The sequence below is a fragment of the Panthera onca genome, chromosome C2 (genome assembly GCF_046562875.1).
Source record: "Panthera onca isolate mPanOnc1 chromosome C2, mPanOnc1 haplotype 2, whole genome shotgun sequence".
Taxonomy (NCBI): Eukaryota; Metazoa; Chordata; class Mammalia; order Carnivora; family Felidae; genus Panthera; species Panthera onca.
Window position 1 is genome coordinate 117914422 of NC_138347.1, and position 20669 is coordinate 117935090.

The 20669-nt window shown below is 32.8% G+C and overlaps 1 protein-coding gene across 2 annotated transcripts in view; it reads left to right on the forward strand.

The window, feature by feature from the left end:
• The window catches only part of PLOD2 (procollagen-lysine,2-oxoglutarate 5-dioxygenase 2), a 100294-nt gene extending 80405 nt beyond the window's left edge, over positions 1-19889 (forward strand). Inside the window, exons 11-20 of one of the 2 annotated variants that reach the window (XM_060638883.3) lie at positions 2795-2899; positions 8072-8197; positions 10493-10634; positions 11791-11853; positions 12858-12971; positions 15508-15573; positions 16638-16742; positions 17899-18045; positions 18156-18281; positions 18449-19889. In XM_060638883.3, the coding sequence (XP_060494866.1) occupies positions 2795-2899; positions 8072-8197; positions 10493-10634; positions 11791-11853; positions 12858-12971; positions 15508-15573; positions 16638-16742; positions 17899-18045; positions 18156-18281; positions 18449-18604 (1150 nt within the window). In that variant the 3' untranslated portion in view covers positions 18605-19889. The remainder of the gene's footprint in view (positions 1-2794; positions 2900-8071; positions 8198-10492; positions 10635-11790; positions 11854-12857; positions 12972-15507; positions 15574-16637; positions 16743-17898; positions 18046-18155; positions 18282-18448) is intronic. The other variant, XM_060638884.3, reaches the window with a different exon arrangement.
• Positions 19890-20669: the final 780 nt, after the last annotated feature.

Below are 20669 nucleotides of genomic sequence, written 5' to 3' on the forward strand. Positions count from 1 at the left end.
TGACCCCTGATCTCTGGGTTGTGAGTTACAGCCCCACATTGGGGGTAGAGATTAATTAAAATAAGAAATAAAAAAGTGATTCAGACAAATGAATAGTATGACTGATAGAACAGTGATTTAGATGTTGACTATCTGAAGGTTTGCGTGGTAAAAGTGTGTGTTTCAGACTGAAAAGGGTATTCCTCCTTTCTAGTCACCGAATGATCTAGATAATACTATAACCCTCAGAAGAAATTTTTTAGGTCCTTTGTTTAGCCCCTTTAATACTGCAGACTGCAATTTTACTAGTAAAATTCTGATAATAATAAAAACAATGATTTCTCCATGAATGTTGATTGGATATGCCAGCAGTGGGTTAAGTCCTGCTGAGAAAAAGGTGAATGAGTTATGGTGACTTCTCATCTTGTGCTGTGGAAGCTCAGAGCTCAGAGTGCTGGATAGTGCCTGATGTGGGAGTAAAGGGATAGGCAGGAAAGCAAGCCTCAGAAAGACCAAACTGATGGTTTCATAGTTTATTCACTGGAGAATACCTTGGATCCAAATTCAGAACTTATTTTTATTTATTTATTTTTTTTAAATATACTCTGTTGTGTCTGGCTTCTTTGGCTCAGCACAGTGTTCTCTCATTCACTCATGTCATTGTAGTTATTAGCAGTTCATTCCTTTTCATCGCTAACTAATATTCTATCATATGAATATACCACAAGTGCATTTTCCACTTGCTTGTTGCTAGACATTAGGTCATGTCCAGTTTAGAGCCATTTGAATAAGATTGTTAATGAAGATTCCTTATAAGAGGTGTATATGTGTATGTGGACCTATTTGGCTTTAGTATGTTTTAGGAAAATATGAAGGAGTAGACTAGGACATAGGGTTAGAGTAGATGTATGTTTAATTTTATAAGAAACGACTGAATAGTCCTCCAAGATAGTTGTACCATCGTACGCACCTGGTAGCAGTGTAACAGACCTCTGTCTGCTCCATGTTTGTCAACAGTTGATATTGCCCATCTTTTTTATTTTAGCCACTTTATTGTGTATCTTATTGTAAGTGTAATTTAATTCCCTGAAGACTAATTCATATGTCTTCATTTGTGGAGTATCTATTTAAATCTTTTTGTGCATTTTCATTTACATTGGGTTGTCTTTTTTGTTATTAATTTGTAGGAGTTCATTATATAATCTGTCTAGAAGAGGGTTGTATGTGTGTGTGTCTATGTGTACGATGCTTTGTGAATATGTGTTTCATTCTGTGGCTTGGTCTTTTAATTTCTTAGTGCTGTCTTTTGATGAGAAGAAATGTGAATTTCAATAAAATTCCATTTCTCTCTTTTTTTCTTTTATGCTTTGTGCTTATTGAATTTATTTTCTATTTAAGAAGTCTTTCTTATTCCAATGTCATGAAACTGTTCTTTGGAATTTTTCTTTTATAAGCTTTGTTGTTTTAGCATTTATGTTTAAGATGTTTCAATCTAGAGTTCATTCTGAATATATTTTTGTGTTTGGAGTGAAGTAGAGATCAAATTTTATTCTTTACAAATGAAATTACAGTTGTTTCAACACCCTTTTTTTATTTTAAGGTTTTTCTTTTCCTATTTAGTTGGCTTGGCTTTGTCAAAAATCAATTAGCTGAATATTTATGAGTGACTGTGAACTCTTTTTTCTGTTTCATTGATCTTAGACCAATGCCACACTTTATTACCAGGGATTTATATTAATCTTGAAATCAAGTAGTAAACTTCCTTCAATTTTTTTTCTAAAATAATTTTGGCTGTTTTGTTTTTATTTTATTTATTTCATTTATTTAATTGAGATATAATTCACTTATAACATACTAGCTTTAGACGTGCTACATAATGATTCAATATTTGTATACACTGTGAAATGATGACCACCATAAGTCTGTAGTTACCATCCGTCACCATACATAGTTACAAAATTTAAAGAAAATTTTCTCTAATTTTTGCACAATTTTAGCAAAGTTTCATGTCTGCTGTCCTATATGACAGTTGCTTAGAAACAAATGTGGTATAAGGATACATACTGACAGTAGCAGAAAGTGAGGACTAGGATTAACAGTGAAGGAGAAGAGCTTGAAAGCAGAGGGCCCCAAATATAAAAACCATAATACTTGAAAGCATTTCACGTGTATAACAAGTAGTTCCTTCTTTGTTGTTCCTGATAATAATGCTACAGACACTACCAAGAAGAACATATATCATAGTCCATGACCCCTGATAATAAGCAGGGGAGTAGATATCTTAGAATTCCATGCAAATCAAGATTAAAAATTATTGATACCTAAAGAGTTATACATTAGTATCTCCAAATATACTTAAAATTAAGTTGTTGGATAAGCAAGATTTTGCACTGTGTGTGTGTGTGTGTGTGTGTGTGTGTGTGTGCGCGCGCGCGCGCGCAAAAAGCATTTTGATTTGTGGAAAAAGTTGTTGATAAATACATGGAGATAAATTGTGTTTCCTTTTCAGAGAGGACTAAATACTAAATTCTAAATTGTCATTCTGACTGGATATTTTATGTCTTAAATCTTTTAGTGGCTTGAAAATGTATTTCACTTAACCTAAAATTTTTGGTGTTGATTTACATATGAATATGTATGTTGACAAACTATTTTGCAATTTAAGACAATATTTATCCCTTTGGATATTGTCTAACTATTTTAATTAGAAAAAAATATGTGAGAGAAACCTTATTTTATGTATAAGCTTTATGTTGACATTTTCTAACCAGCAAATATATATTTTATCTAATTACTATTTCCTTTTCAATGTTAGGGATTTTTGCCGTCAGGATGAAAGCTGTGATTATTATTTCAGTATCGATGCAGATGTTGTTTTGACAAATCCAAGGACCTTAAAAATTTTGATTGAACAAAACAGGTACTACATAAAATTCATGTCAATTTATTTAAAATGGCAATCATTTTCTGTGTCTATGTGGGCACACTATACTTATCTGTGTTTAGTGAATTGAGGGGAATCACATGAAGTTATTTTCTATACCTTATAACTTTCAATTCTGATTAGTTTTCTTTTAAAGGAGTCAAAAAGAAAACAACCTGATGAAAATTAGAAGTATTTAATATTAGTTACAATCACAAACGCAATGTTTATCAATTATAGTTGGACTATTTTTCGGTTTAAAGCTAGATGGAATTATGATCTATTTGGAAAATTTGGAATTTTTTTCTCTGTAGGCATTTTTAAATTAGAATTCATAAAACCTACGATCTTTTGAAAAGTTATTGCAAACAGAGATCTAAGTTCTTAGAATTTGAAAAAAAATTTCAGAGATCTGTGATTTTATTTAGTATTGAACTAATAATTATTACTCAGCAGTACCTATTTTTATTTACTGAAGTATGAAAAAGACACCATCTTTAACAGCTTATAGTGATATTAATCATTATTTATTATATTACCCCTATTCCTATTAATACTTATTAATCCTCTTATCAGTAGCATAGCATACCTTTAATATGTGCTCATTAAATGACCTGTATTGTTTTTAAGTGTGTTTATATATATTAACACAGTATGTGCTTATTAAATGACCAGTATTGTTTTTAAGTATGTTTGTATATATGAACACAATTAGCAAATAGAATGGCTAACAGTGAAATGTTAGAATTACTGTTTTTATTTTGCTTAGTAAAATATATAAGAAATCTGTTATGCTCTTCTAACCTACTCTATATGTAATATAATTTGCCAATTTGAGAATTTAGTTATTACTTCAAAATCCAAGATCTCTTAGTATTAATCTCTATATACAGCCCCACTGTATATCTAGCAATAGATGTTTATCTATCTAAGATAACTATCTATAAGTTACAAGTAATTTTCAAAACGTATGAATAAGGATTTGGAAATAAGGCAAGGAAAAGCATTTAGGTTATCCTAGAGATAAGGGAAGGGCTATAGTTGTAATTTGTAACTCTTAAAACCTAGTGGAATTCAGTAATATTATCTTGAATTTGTAGTGTTAATTGCCTCTTACTTTGACTTAAATTCAATATTGTGGAATGCACATTTTCAAAATAATCTTTGTATGTTCTTACTATATGACACTTTTGTAGGTACTTACTATTCTTTTAGTGAACTATTTAATGAATTTATACTATGGATTAAACATATATCCCCTTTAATGTTAACCTAATGTTTTAAACCTTGTAACAAATAAAATTACCTCATAAGTAACTCAGCTGCCATCTGGGGCCATTGTTCTTGAAGTGCCAGTAAAACTCAGGATATTTCTCCAATTCCATAAATTTCTGTTACCGATCAAAGGTTTTGGTTCGTATGACATTTGTGGTTCTTGCTCCTGTATCCAAACATGTAATTTTCAGAAAAAATTCACATCTACCAAAAATGTTGTGAGATTTAGTAGACTGAAGGTTAGAGGGACGGGGATGGGTCACATCTTAGGGCATGTGGCTTTCTAGCATCTCATCAGCTCTTTTCCCTTTCCTCTTCCTATCTCTGCCATTTACTGCCTTGCTCCAAATTTTATTCCTTCAGTAATATTGTGTAATTCAGCATCCCCTAGCTGCTATCCTGATACAGGAGTCCCCATTATCCACAGAGGATATGTTCCAAGACCCCAGTGGATTCCTGAAACTGCAGATAGTACCAATCGCTATGCATACTATGTTTTTTCCTATATACACATACCTACGCAAAAATTTAATTTCTAAATCAGTCACAGTAAGAGATTAATGACCGCAATAAAATAGAACAATTATAACAAAATGCTGTAATAAAAATAACATACGTGAATGATGTCTCTCTCTCTCAAAATATCTTCCTGTTCTGTACTCACCCTTCTTGTGATGATGTGAGATGATAAAATGCCAGCGCATGAGATGAAGTGAGGTGAATGACGCAGGCAGTGTGATGTAGTGTTAGGCTTCTATTGATCTGATGATTCACCGTAAGGAGTATCATCTGCTTCTGGACCATGGTTGACCCCAGGATAATTGAAACCATGGAAAGTGAAACCATGGGTAAGGGGGCCTACTGTATTTCAATACTCAAAAATATTGAGGCACACTGCAGACAGAGTTTGATTTCCATTTCTTTGCCCAGCCTTCTTTGGGAGGCAGCTGGGATTATAAATTACAAGATTTTTTAAATATATATTTGATCTTGTCAGTTATTACCTTTGAATTATTTCTTTTTTTTACCATTGAATTATTTCTTAAATCAACATAATATATGTTCTTAAATCAACACAATATATCTAATATTGTAAATATTCTAAACAAAACAGAATATAAGTGTTTTTGGTTAACATTTCATTTTAAAAGGAACCAGGAAAAATAAACCAAGATAACCATTTTGTATGATATGTCTTTATAGACTGTGTTTCACTTTTCTGTGGGTAAGAGAAAGGGCACACCTAGTCTTCTCAAGACTGGAGTGTTATGAAATAGTTTTTTTGTTGAGAATACCTGGTTCATAAACTTCCTCATGGAGGCGTTGTGTGAGGTTTTCTTTTTTTTCTTTCTTCCTTTTTTTAAATTTAAATGTTAACGTAAAGTGCAATATTGGTTTCAGGAGTAGAATTTAGTGATTCATCACTTATGTACAACACCAACTGCTCATCCCAACAAGTGCCCTCCTTAGTACCCATCACCCATCTAGACCATTTCCCACCGACCTCCCTCCATCAACCCATTGGTGTTTCTCCATCATTAAGAGTCTCTTGTGGTTTGCTTTTGTCTTCTTACCCCTACCCTTCCCATACGTTCATCTGTTTTGTTTCTTAAATTCTACATATGAGTGAAATCATGTATTATTTATCTTTCTCTGACTTATTTCACTTAGCACAATACACTCTAGCTCCATCCCCATCGTTGCAAATGCCAAGATTTCATTTTTTGATGGCTGAGTAATATTCCATTCTTTTTTTAAATTTTAAATATATTTTAAAGTTTATTTATTTTGACAGAGAGAGAAAGCACAAGCAGGGGAGGGGCAGAGAGAGAGGGAGAGAATTTCAAGCAGGTTCCTTGCTGTCAACTCAGAGCCTGATGCAGGGCTCGATCTCATGAAGTGTAAGATCATGACCTGAGCTGAAATCAAGTCAGATGCTTAACCAACTGAGACACACAGGTACCCCAGTAATATTCCATTCTCACACCATACACAAAAATAAATGCAAAATGGCTTATGAAAGACCTCAGCGTGAGACAGGAAACAATCAAATCCTAGAGGAGAACACAGCCACCAACTTCTTTGACCTTGGCCCCAGCAACTTCTTACTAGACACGTTGCCAAAGACAAGGGAAACAAAAGCAAATATGACCTATTGGGACCTTATCAACATAAAAAGCTTCTGCACAGTGAAGGAAACAATCCACAAAACTAGAAGGTAGCCTATGGAATGGGAAAAGATATTTGCAAACGGCATATCTGATAAAGGGTTAGTGTCCAAAATCTGTAAAGAACTTACCAAACTAAACTCCTGAATAGCAAACAACTCAGTTAAGAAATGGGCATAACACATGAATAGACACTTTTCCAAAGAAGACATCTAGATGGCTAACAGACATAGGAAAAGATGCACAGTATCACTCATTTTCAGGGAACTACAAATAAACCACAATGATATATGACCTCTCACCTGTCAGAATGGCTAAAATCAATAACACAAGAAACAATAGGTGTTGACAAGGATGGGGACGAAGGGAAACCCTCTTACACTGTTGGTGGGAATGCAACCTGGTGCAGCCACTCTCAAGAACAGTATGGAGGTTTCTAAATAAACTAAAAATAAAACTACTCTATGATCCAGCAATTGCACTCTTAGTTATTCATCCAAAGGACACAAAAGTACAGATTCAAAGGGTGCATGCAGCACAATGTTTATAGCAGCATTATCAACAATAGCCAAACTATGGAGAGAGTCCAAATATCCATCAACTGTTGAATGGATAAAGACGTGTGAGATTTTGGTAAAAACTGACACCACCAGGGGTGCTTGGGTGGCTTCGTCAGTTAAGCTTCCACCTGACTCTTGGTTTTGGCTCAGGTCATGATCTCACATTTCTTGAGATACAGCCTCACATCAGGGTCTGCACTGATAGCGCAGAGCCTGCTTGGGATTTTCTCTCTACCTCTCTCTCTCTGTCCTTCCCCTTTGTGCACCCTCTCTCTGTCTCTCAAAATAAACTTAAAAAAAAATGGCCATGACTATAGTTCATTTCATTTTAAAAGTAATTCTAGAGCAGCCTCGGATTTTGTTACCTCATTTGGAAAGTGTTAACACATTATAAACTAGATTTTCCTAAGAAAAATATGACTTATTTTGAATTTGTAATATGTGCTTTTCTCAAAGGGACTACTTTTCTGGTAGGTAGTCAGATCGAGTGCTATGGCAATAACCACCTGTTTTGTTTTTTACAGTAGTTGAAGGACCAGAAGAATGTTCAGTGTTCCCAGGCGAGCACAACCCATTTCATAAGTTATAAAAAAAATTAAAAAAGAAACGTACTTTAAAGTGATTCAGGACTTAACTTTAGGAAAACTGGCATATTTATAAAAATCTAAGCTCATCTGTATTCATTTTTTCACTCAACAAATATTTATTGAATAATTGAACACACCAGGGACTGTTATGTCTTTTCAATGACGGTGAAAATACTTGATTTCATTTAGCGTAATTTCTGAACTACTTAACATAATTAAATAATGGAAGTAGTTTGACTTATTTTAAAAGTCGTTTTTAGACTTTCATTAGCATTTTCAATTTTTCTTTTTTGTTACTTGTTTTAAGAAAATTAGTGTGCTTAAGAAAAAGTGGAAAGAAATTCTCGTTTTTCTTTTATTTTTTTCTTCATTTCTTATTCATTTTTATTTAATTTTTAGTTAGTTAACTTACAGTTCAATATTGGTTTCAGGAGTAGAATTCAGTGTTTTGGACTTACTATGTGTGTATTAAGTGAACTTTAGTGTTTTGGTGTCATGTTAAGCCCAAAACACACAATTCAGTGGTAACTTAAGTATAAATAATTTCTTGGATTTGCTTTTCTCTCACGCTGTCTTTAGAAAGATCATTGCCCCTCTTGTAACTCGTCATGGAAAACTGTGGTCCAACTTCTGGGGAGCTTTGAGTCCTGATGGATACTATGCTCGATCGGAAGATTATGTAGATATTGTTCAAGGGAATAGAGTGTAAGTTACTTGATCTACTCTTTTACTGTAAAAGTGCCATAATCTCAAAATGTGGTCTTGTTAACATCACCTGAATTTTTATTCCTCTTTTCTTTGTGATTAATGGAAATTTGAAAACCTGGAATCCTGAAATACTAGTGTAAAATTAATATTAAAAAAATCTGTTTTTGAAATTCTAAATCTTCACAGGAACAAACTTACTGCTGTGGGAAATGTAGGAGACACTACATGGTTAATAGGGGCAGCCAGAGATAGCTGTAGGAGGAGTAGTAGTATTTAGTTCGAAGTTTAGAAAAGGAATTTTGTTTAGCTGATTTTTCTAGCACCCAGGATGAAAATTGTTTCGATAGCTTTTAAAATTTACAAGTAAACCAACAAAAACAATACCAAAGGCCATAGCTTTCCAACATTTCCTACTGCAAGAGTTTTGTGTGAAATAGGTAGTATTCTACTTTAAAGATCACTTTCTTCACTAATACCTCGTTTCCATTTCTAGAGTTTGAAAAGAATATGCTTGCTACAAAGTGTGTGCATGATTAATACCTGTTTCAGAGACAACAGTTGGTATTTTTTAGACTAAAAAATATCACAAATGTTATAGTGTGGTTTTGCTAAGGTAATATAGAGAGGCATGTTATCTTTTATTTTTTCTACAGATGATGGACCAGAGGCCATCTTAACTGAGTGTTAAGGGCTTTGCCTAATTTCTCAGATGCATCCACCCACTTAAAAGCGAAAACATTCTTTCATGAGTAAATATACGTGCCCCTAAATTTAGAGTAAAAAACCCCACACATTTATTGTTGAAGAGTATGAAAAAGATGTTTCGCTTGTGAAAATAGTAATAAATTTGAATAATACAAATATGATAAAAGCTTTTGTTAGCTGCGGTTAAGGAGCATGATAGCTGAGAAAACACTATTCAGATCATATACTATTGTTTCAAAGTACTTTTATTGTCTCTCTGAGGATTTGTATAGACCAAATGCCTGATACTGTCTGTGGGTATAGCAGAAATAAGGGCTCACAGAAGTGGAATAGCGAATTTATGTTTCATTTAAGTTGCTTTAGGCACTGGTGATATTTTGTGCAGCTTCCTGTCACTCTTGTTTAAAGTGTAAGAAAAAGAATATGGGAGAGGCTTTTGATCTAGTTAATACAAGAATGCACTTCATGGCCAAAAGCTACATGAAGGAATGACATCTTATGACACGTACACATGTAAGGGTGTGTGTGTGTGTGTGTGTGTGTGTGTGTGTGTGTGTGTGTTTCTTCAAAACTGAGACACTGCCTACTCCGCCAGTGATAAATTTCTGAAATCAGATGACACATTGTATATTTTTATGGCTGTCTCCTTTGAGGCTCATCTAGCAAGACTAAGTGAAATCATATTCCTTTTAATATCTAACTACATTTCCTTGGTCAAGATCTTTCCTTTTTGTTCTCTAAAAGCAACAGGCATATGCCTTCAGGCGAAACCTTACTTGCTGTTCTTAGGAAATGAGTCATGTTCAGAATGAGAAGACAAATGTGGGGAAGAATAAAGGACAAAATAGTGTCTCTCAACACTCATGTACTTCTAGATATATTTTTTCTTATCTTCTCTTTCTACAGAAATTTGAGTTGGCTTAGTGAATTTCAAGAGAATATATTTTAGGAAAATTTTCGGTTGTATTCAGTGGCGTGCTGGTGAATGTGTAACAACTGGGTCTTGGGGTTGAGGGATGCCCTGATTTGTAGTGTTTGCCAGTTTCTGTGATGTAAATGCTCCTGCCATGGCTGATTTCAAGCTTCCAACATGAAGTCACTGAGTCTAGACTTGGGAAGTGAAGCTAAGTGTTCTGGGAGCCAGTGTGAGCTGGTTGTAGTACACCATAGGGTGTGTGTGTGTGTGTGTGTGTGTGTGTGTGTGTGTGTGTGATTATTTTTGCTATCACTCTGCTTGATCCTAAGTGGAAATACTTTCTGTGTTATACTCTAACAATGACATGAAGGATTATAGTCAAAATGCTAAACAGATAACAGTCTTAAAGTGAAGTTTATATAAGGAGTTAGTATTTATCAAATAAACATGTAGTGTGTAACAAGTAATGTCATAGATGTGTGTGTGTATATTTTAAATATCATAAAATGTGTTTGCATTCGCATGTAATTTGATTCAGTAATTTATATATACAAAATTTAAAAACATACAGGGCACTTATTTTAAAAACATAAAAATAAACCTTTAAATATATATATATATATATATATTTTAATTTCTGGTATTTTGGAATGTTTTGTCTTTACTTTCAGAGGGATATGGAATGTCCCATACATGGCTAACGTGTACTTAATTAAGGGAAAGACGCTCCGATCAGAGATGAATGAAAGGAACTATTTTGTTCGTGATAAATTGGATCCTGATATGGCTCTGTGCCGAAATGCTAGAGAAATGGTAGGGTATATACAATGATGGCTTGCTTGAATGTTCTTATAAAGTGGCCTGCTTTACCAGTTGATGTGTCATTGTTTTGATGCTCCTTTTCTTTCTAATTTGTAAGTACTAGCCAATTTTTTTGGTTCTGTGTTGAAAAAACTGGGAGCAGTTATAGAGCATAATTTGTGACCATTTGTCTGTAGAAACAGTTTGAAAAATGTTAGCTTTGGTGCTTAGGCTAAATCATAAACAACAAAAAGATTTCAGTCACAAACATGGATTTGTTGCAAATCAGCTTTGCATTTCTAAGAAATCATGTTTACTTTCATTCAAAATTTTATAGTGGAAACCTGACCTAGTTAAATTAATTAGATAAGTCTGGGTGAAACAATCCTTTACACATTTAAGAAGAACACACTTTTGTTCTGAAATCAATGTCTCCATTATTTCTGTTGTTACAAACTGCACACTGCTCAAAAGGCGCTCCTCACCACTATACTAGGAGAAGGACTGAGTTACGGAGTGTATTTGATCTGTGTGAAAAGTAACGATACATTGTTTTTCTACAAATACACTTTCATTGTAGAATTTTAATGATCGTGGAAAATAGTTTGTTTTTCAAAATGTGTAAATGTTGTAAAGCCTGTTTGTATAGTTTTCTGTTTTAGAAATGATTGGGTTATTTTATTCAAATTTATATATACAAATGTGATTTTGGAAAAAATCAGAAAAGTTGGCAAGTATTTTTTCCTAGTTTAATAAGGCATGTATTGTTGGAGTGTATGTGTTTTTCCTACAAGCCTGTGTGCATTGTTATATCGAGTATCTTCAGTACTTGTGATTATAACTTGTGCTCATCTTTTGCTAATTTGACTCAACAGCGCGTCCTGGAATGGCCTGTCTTACACATTTTCCCCTTTGTCTTAATTTTGTGTCTAATGAAAACTCTACTAAGGAATGAGCTTGGATTTATGTTTGACCAAAAAAAAAAAAAAATTGGGCTGGAGTTGTTTCTCTGTGTGCACTATAAGCTTTGCTTGTTATGCATGTTGTCTATGAAGGACATTTCAGAATGTCAGCTTTTGATCAAGGGCTGCTAATTTTATTTACCTAAGAATACCTGAGAGAGTATGGGTGTGCAGGTCAACTTACCCAATGCTTCTCTTCATTTTAGACTTTACAAAGGGAAAAAGACTCCCCTACTCCGGAAACATTCCAAATGCTCAGCCCCCCAAAGGTGTTATTTTTATTTATTTTTATTTATTTTTGTTTGTTTAATTAATACTAGATATGGTATATTGCCTAGCAGTAAAGTTTCTTTAACAGTCTTCTTTCCATTTAGCATGGTAAAATGTTGGTATTCATTGGTTCTTAATTAGTGTGTGTGTATGTATATTTTGTGTGCTGGGGATGGGCATCGTGTGATATTAAATTCTTAGTTCTTCAGGCTGATGTACATTTTATGGTTGACAGATGAGAAAGTTAAACCCAAATCTCTTTCGCTGGTTTTTCTAGTTTTGTTTTTTAAAGGGAGAGAAGAAATAGGTGTAAGTATAAAGTATATCTTGATTAAAATGAGATCTGGGTACCCTTCATCATTATTTTTTTTTTTATTAATAACTAACTCTTTTACCATTAAAACAGGTACAAAAAGAAACAACCTTACCATGGTGGTTTTTGCCAAGTTTATTTCGTTTAAGGCAAGGATACGAGACTGATTTTCTTTAGCTGCCTTTAATGAACAAATAATTTCTGTGTTCAGTTTTTAAACATCAGGACAATAAGAGAATGAAATAGTCTGATGTAAAAATACTGACATTTGAAATCTTGTTTAAAAATGTGACATCTTCTTTGAAAGGGAAAGAAGCCGAAAGAGGTACAATTCATTGCACTTGGTGTCTCAAAAATATTTCTGCTTTCAAACAGGAATTGTTTTTCCCCTGATGTCTACATCTAGGATCAATGAGAAAGGGACAAAAACAGTCATTCTTCCTCTTCTTTTTTTCAGTTGAGTGTCAGTGCTATCAATTAGTTTTGTGTGGTGCCTGAATTTATAATTAATAAAAGTTTTATCTCTTTTATTTTAAATCATGCATGTTTTTATATGAGAAATAAAATGCATGTTCAGGAATGAGATATAAAAGTTGAAATTAATATCTCCTATATATTTTTCCTATGGTTAAGTTTATTTTCTTGTACTTTCCTCTAAGATTGTTAATACTGTTATTCTTTGGCACATAGGGTGTGTTTATGTACATTTCTAATAGACATGAATTTGGAAGACTTTTATCAACTGCTAATTACAATACTTCACATTATAACAATGACCTCTGGCAGATTTTTGAAAATCCTGTGGTATGTACTTCATACTCAACTTCATTTATTTCTTATTTTCAGATGTAAATCAGTTGGGTTAATAACACGAAAATGTGATAAGAAGCTTTAAAAAGTTAAAGTTTAAAAAACAGTTTAAAAATAAAATCAATTGTAGCTTTCAAAAATAATATAATTTAGTATAATAATATTAATTATAATTAATATTCTGTTAATTATAATAATTTAATATAATAAATATTTTTAAAAGCTACAATTGATTATATTTCTTGACCAAGAATTTTTAAAATATAGATGTATATTATGCATGGGGAAAGGAATGATCAGTTTCTCTTAATATTTCTATTTTATATATTCAAAAGCATCATCAGATTTTTAATTGTAATTTCAGAAAAACTGTTTACAAGTAGCTCAAGAAGAGAATTCAAGGAGTTAGCTTGAGAAAATACATTTTATTTTATCTTATTTTTTATAACAATTTTTTGAATGTACACCAAAGACAGCCAGAGAAAATTGCAGAGTAAGTGGATTCAGCATGTATAGAAAGTCTTAAATTGAGGAAACTATTTCCTTCTAAACTCTAAAATTATTTCTTATCTTAAAGATTTGAATCCTCAAGGAATTCATTCCTTTTTTGTCTTGCTATTCTCTTCAGTCAAATTGGAATGCTTATTCCAGGGAAAATACTCTCTTTGGTATTCATCTCTGGAATGCTGTTTACAGCTTTCCCCTTGTCAATAGTAAAAGTTTTAAATTACAAAGACTCAATCCACCTGATCAGAATTGCCTTTTATTTCATAGGGGTAGTTGACAGCCAGGAATAGTAAATTCAAAGTCTCTGAAGACTCTGTTGAATAGAAAAATAACATTTTTTGACATTTTTGTATGTTAAAGGATTTTTGTTTCATTTAAGCTACATATCTTCATCTTTCACAAGAGTGTAATTAAAAAGAGGTTTTTTAAGTGGTGAGGGTGGAATTACATATTTTACTTTGGCGCTGAGCCTCTTGGTTATTTTGAGGAATAGAATTATTATATTTGTTGGGTAATATTAGCTCCTGAAAAAATGTCCCAAATTATATCCTGAATTGTAGACATTTGTGTCAGGATTCATAACTTTGGAGAATATGAAATGAAAACATCAGAAGTAAGTAGGAACTGCTTTTCTTTCCATGGCTTTGTTTTGTTTTTGGTAGATTACCCTGATCAATGCTCCTCATGAGGGATGTCCCATAGCAAAATATTCAACCATTGTCCTATTATCAGAACTTCTAAAAAATTAGTCAAGTAAGAGTTTGTTAAATGATATTTGAAAGGTGGCCTAAAATGAGACGTTAATGCCTTAATGTGAGATCTTAGGAATTTTTTTTTTAATTTCAAAAAATCGATAATGATGCATAAAAAATACTTAAAGATTCTGAAATGTTATAAATGATTTTTTCTAATTTCCTCCATATTCTGAAATCAGAGAACTAATCAGTATTAAAGGGATTAATGAGATAATAGAATAATTTGATTCTTACAATTATATACCAAGTATAAATGAAATTTATTTAAAGAATTTGAAGATAACCTTGGTTCTTTCATATGATCTACATATAAGCAGAGATGTGCAAAATCTAAGAATGGCATACACATTATCAGGGTTTCTCTGAAATATGGCTTAAAAGATGTATTTCAGACAAATATTTTTTGAAACATATTTTGATTGGAATTATTTTGAGTCTATACCTCAAGCCTTCCCTTCTGGTTCCCCATGTTTATACTTTGTAAAGAGAAAATTAAGAATTTTGTTAAACATGTCTAAATACAAGAGATTTTTTTTTTGATACGAAATGTCTCCACATTTTCATTTATACTCTCTAAATATGTGATTTTTAAATTAAACACTTGACTCAGGAAGAGAATTCCTTAGCTGATACTGACACAACTTGAGATACCTTAGTATGTGGTTTATGTATCAGAGCTTAGTCAAAGAAGAATCAGACTCCTGAGTTAGCATGAAGACAAGTTTTCTCTTAATGTATGGTTCTATACCTTAATTTCAGTAACTAAAAGAAATGAAAGTATTAGTAATCCATGATCATTCTTTGATACATAATAAAAACAGAAGTGAAGAGAGAAAATTTAAATACATTTTAAAATATCATAACTATTTTAGAGTAATTCACTCTCAAAGTCCTGTATATATAAGACCCTAGTTGATTAATTTGCTTATTTTTACTAATATTTGTTAGGATTTTGTTCTTTACCATTAACTTTTAAGCCCATATTTACCTATCCCTGTGTTTATGCATAGAATACAGCATACAAATTTTAAAATCCTGAGGTCTAAAAATTCATAAATAAAAATTTCATGTTTCATAGAATGATGTGAACATATAGAGTCAGACAAAGTTTAACAAGCATACCTGTGGTTTCTGAAAATTCCTTTTTTGTCCAATACACTAGTCATTTATAAATTGAGCAATTTCTAAAATGCATACACTTTATATTTTCTATTATTTATTAAAAGGTATTTGCTTTTGATTTGTGCAATTGATTTTTTTTTTGATAGGACTGGAAAGAAAAATATATAAACCGGGATTATTCAAAGATTTTCACTGAAAATATAGTTGAACAGGTTTGTATTAATAATTTCAATGATGTGTAGAGTACTTTTGCTATGTTTTCCAGAAGGGAACAATATTAATGCAATATTGCTTTATCAGAGGTGTTGTGAAAGTGGAGAAGCCATCTTGTAGATAAAAATCATGTGGCTTAATTAACCTTAAGGATCATATAGTTGTAAAAATATAGAACATGAAGATCAACCATAATTTTAAGATCATTCCCTTTTTTGGCCATACTTTCAAATGTTATAGCTGTCCCAAACCACTAAAAGTAAGGAACCTTTGGCAAATCTCTGAGGTAGCCCTCATTTAATAAAAGTGTATCTTTGCAAGAAATTGATCTTTAAGAGTCTCTTCTCAAACATGTCTTTTAAAAAATGAACTCTGTTTTAGGTTAGTGTTCCAAACTGTTGCTAATACCTTATTTCAGAGAATGTAAGGCATCTTTGATTCTGAGATGCTCTGTTATTTTGTGTACTGTAAGAAATGACCAGAATACTGCCAATTAAACTATAACATAACGTTTTCTACTCATTTAGAATTTTTAATTTTATACATATTGGAAGAGCTATTTTAGACTTATCAAGGTATAGATGTTATCATATGTCGTAGGGCACTGTATGCATAATAATTTCCGTTTCAATGGCAAATCATAGTGTACATTATTTAAAAAAAATTTTAAAGGGCAAGTCAACTCAAGTGCAACACCAGGTAAATGCACACATGTACATCCACACACACTGATATATACATACACACAAGGTGAAACTATGAAAATTTGATCAAGTATACATACACTGTAGCATTACAGCTACATCATAGTGGTTGCCTGGTCAAATGTGAGTCCAAGATATGTCTTGATTTTACAGATGTGAAAATGCAAAAAGGAAAAAGTCTTAGCATTTAAAAAAAATTAACATTTGTAACAGTTATGTCAATAATATTGGGCAAACCTCTTAAAAAGGCATCTAAGTGAGATGAGTATTGAGTATTCCATCCAATTACTTTTGCAATCTATTTATTAGTTAAAAGACACAAAATATTATTCTCTTAATGATGATCCCTTGTTTTATAGCCTTGTCCCGATGTCTTTTGGTTTCCCATCTTTTCTGAAAAAGCCTGTGATGAATTGGTGGAAGAAATGGAGCATTATGGCCAGTGGTCTGGGGGGAAACATCATGTGAGTTGTACTTTCACACAAAGAACTATCATGTGTATGTTGGATAGGAGGCGGGGGGTGGATATTTTGAGAATTTAGAGGAGATTTGTCTGTTTTGTCAGATATCTCTGACTTATGTACCTCAACGCAGGGGCTAGCCAAGGCTGTCAAGAGAACTCTGGTTGCATTTAATCCATCTGGCCTCAGTTTCTCATTTATGTATACAATTACACTGGATAGTTTCTAAAGGTCAGTGTCTCCAGGCTGGAATGGTATTGTGTGCTATTGTACTATTACTTGTGTGCTATTGTGTGCTATTAACTCTTCTCCAAGGCCACTTTTTATTCTCTGCGTTTTCACAGTGAGCTGTAGTGACAAAGTTTACCAAGACAAAGTTTATCTGGTTCACTGCCAAAGCTTTTTCTTGTGTGTAAACGTTGGAAGAAGAAATCTGTTTGAACGCCATTGGTGTAATTCAGTACTGAATTTACATTCAGTGTCAAAGACTTGGCAGGAAGTATTACTGTTGGTGGTTCAATGTGTTTCTTTTCCTCTGAGAATTTGCACATGCCTGCTCCTTAACAATACCAAGGAATTCTAGAATTCTCTAATATTACTGCCTCTGCTCAACTTCATACCCCAGCTAGTTAGCCGAAGTTCAAAGTATGAGAAGGAACCTGAAGCCAGCAGGTTGTAGGATAATAAAAAGCAATCATGGAAGGACTTGAGGTGTCATAAAATTGAAGTGGGGAACATAGCAGGGAAGGCCTGTTTTCAGTGATAGGGGATCCAAAGAGCAGACTGGCAGAATCTTTATCCATCAAGTATCTAAGACTGCCTGAAGGGTTACTGTAAAAAACTAATTTTTTTAGAGGGCATAGGAAGGCTTTGGAAATAAGTTTTATTTACTTGATAGTCAGACCTCAAATGTATATTAGTAAGTAAGAAAGGAGTCCATTGACCCTGCAATACTTTGCTTCATCATTGATACATTTGCAAAGCCATGTTATCTAAGTTATTTTGATAGTTTTGCAGTTAAAGCAGATGGTACACCATAATTGAACAACTGTTATTTTTATTGTCTATTATGATCTTGTGGTTGAAACAAATTCCAAGGTAATATAAATGTGAATTGCATGTGGACCACGCTTTATGACATCATTAATGCTGTTTCTAGGATAGCCGTATATCTGGTGGTTATGAAAATGTCCCAACTGATGATATCCACATGAAGCAAATTGATCTGGAGAATGTATGGCTTCATTTTATCCGGGAGTTTATTGCACCCGTTACACTGAAGGTCTTTGCAGGTTATTATACGAAGGTAGTTATGCTCCCATTCCTCCCGTCTACCTCCTACTAGTTTTTACACAAACGTGCTATTTTATATTTTTATTAATAAGCAAATCCATTGGTTTACTTTGCTTTTTTTAGGGGTTTGCACTATTGAATTTTGTAGTAAAATACTCCCCTGAAAGGCAACGCTCTCTTCGCCCTCATCATGACGCTTCTACATTTACCATCAACATTGCACTCAATAACGTGGGAGAAGATTTTCAAGTAATTATGGCTTTTATTTTTTTACATTTCTTAAAAGAAATATGTCATTACGATAAGGTTTTTGCCTTATTTTTTAAAAATTCTGCTCAGAGGGCATAATTTGAATTTTGCCACCGATTAGAAATTAAACAATAAGCTGATACATTTATTTGTTCCATCTCTTCTAGGGAGGCGGATGCAAATTTCTGAGGTACAACTGCTCTATTGAATCACCCAGAAAAGGCTGGAGCTTCATGCATCCAGGGAGACTCACACATTTGCATGAAGGACTTCCTGTTAAAAATGGAACGAGATACATTGCAGTGTCATTTATAGACCCCTAAGTTATTTACTTTTCATAGAAATGAATTTTTCTTTTGGAATGGATGAACATGTCTTTGGAGTTGTGCTTGAGAAGATGAAAGGAATATTTAAATAACTTCAACAGAACAACTTCACTTTGGGCCAAACGTTTGAAAAACTTTTTGTAAAAAATTGTTTGATATTTCATAATGTCTGCTCTGAGCCTTAAAACACAGATTGAAGAAGAAAAGAAAAAAAGTAAAAGCAAATATTTATTTCTATGCCTTTTGTCTCTGAGAATAATGGCAACTTTCTGATTTCGTGTTTCATTTGATCAGATACTCAGCTACAAATGTACAAGTGACAAGTGAGACTAATAATATTTTATTATTAAGAAAGCTCGGGAAGAATGTTATTTATCAACATGTAGACAAAATGAATATAAATGAATATTGACAATTTTTGAATCATTGGAAAACTGGAGTTATAACTGAATTTGTATACAACTAATTGTGTAAGTACTTTTTTGATGACCTATGCAGGTACCTTTTCTAGTAGTTACTGAAGGAATACAGAGAACAATAAATATCACACAATGTTTTTCCTCAAGACACTTAGTATAAAACACAATTGAGGTACAGAGCCAGTTGAAAACATTTCTGTTTATATTGTTGAACAGAGTTTTTTTGGTTACATTTATATTACAAATCCAGCCCTCTATTCCTTCAGATGAATTTTCCAAGGTGGATTATATTGAGTCGGTATTAGATTTAGGAAAGCTTTCAAAGCTTTCCATTATTGAAAGTATATCAGGTATCAACCTAAGATCAGCAAGTGTCTTTAAGTCAAAACAGACTTTTGATTTTAATTCTAGAAAATAATGAGGAAAAGAAAATTTCATGAGATTAGTAGTAGCATTTTATGATTTAAAAAAAAAAAAAAACTTTGTTAAGTACTTGAATTATATATCAGGAAAATAAAGTTGGTGAGCCTTTCTTCTTCTCCTCGCCCTTTGTCTCCCTCCTCATTCTTTTTTAGAGAGTTATTCACCTTTGTGTCTTCCCAGCCTAGTTCCCATTTTATCCTCCTTCTTACTTTTTTGATTACCTTTTCTTGATCCCATTTAAAAAAAATTCCCCAGCACAAAAAAATTTGTGTCTTGAGTTCTCACCATTTTTCTGAGTGCAGTTTAAATATACTTATTGTAGCTACTGTTTTTAATTTAAAGGTTAAACTTGAAAAAAAAGTTCTAAGTCATGGTGCCAAAATTCATTTTTCTAACACCATGTGTTAGAAACTTATGAAAAATAAAGTAATTTAAAATAAGTTTCTCTTGGTCTCTTTATTATTGGTGATTTATCTTTAGAAGAGAATATATGATGGGGTATCCAAATATCTGGATATAACAGGCTATGATTTTTCATTTTGCTTGGTACATTTACTGATATTATAATAACTTAATGAAAACTCTACTTATTGAATTATGAATTGAATTGTAATTATCTTCAATCTGAAAATGATTAGAGATTGACGTAGTTATTTTACAAGTGACGAAATAGAGACAAAACATATATTCAATATATCTGTTCTGTGGTGTTTTTCAAGTGCCTACTATGGGCCATGAACTGTTCCAGGCACTGAGGAAATAGATAATATAAATATTATAATATTTAACCAAGATAATATAAATACTGGAAGATGGACCGAGGAAATAAGGCAGTTGGGTTCTACCTCTTTTCTTTGGTGGCACTTAATACTCAAAGTAAATTCCTACAGTCCATCAACTTTGTTGAAGAGACATGTTAGTAATTCTTTCTGAATTACATTACTGTACTTCAGGGATAGTATTCTAAATATGTAACAACTGGTATGGATGCCAGCCAATCAGAGCAGATTCTGGTTACAAAAAACAGAATCTACCGGTGCAAACCAGCTTAATATCCCTTGTGATACACTTCAGAAGAAAGACATCTACAAGGTCCTGTTTCTTTTTAGTTGTTGTATACATGAACGGCAACTATAGTAACTTTTAATTTCGTGCCATGTTTTCAGAAATTGGACCAAGGCAGTCAACTGAGCATTTTCTATCTTCCCTCTTATCTCAGG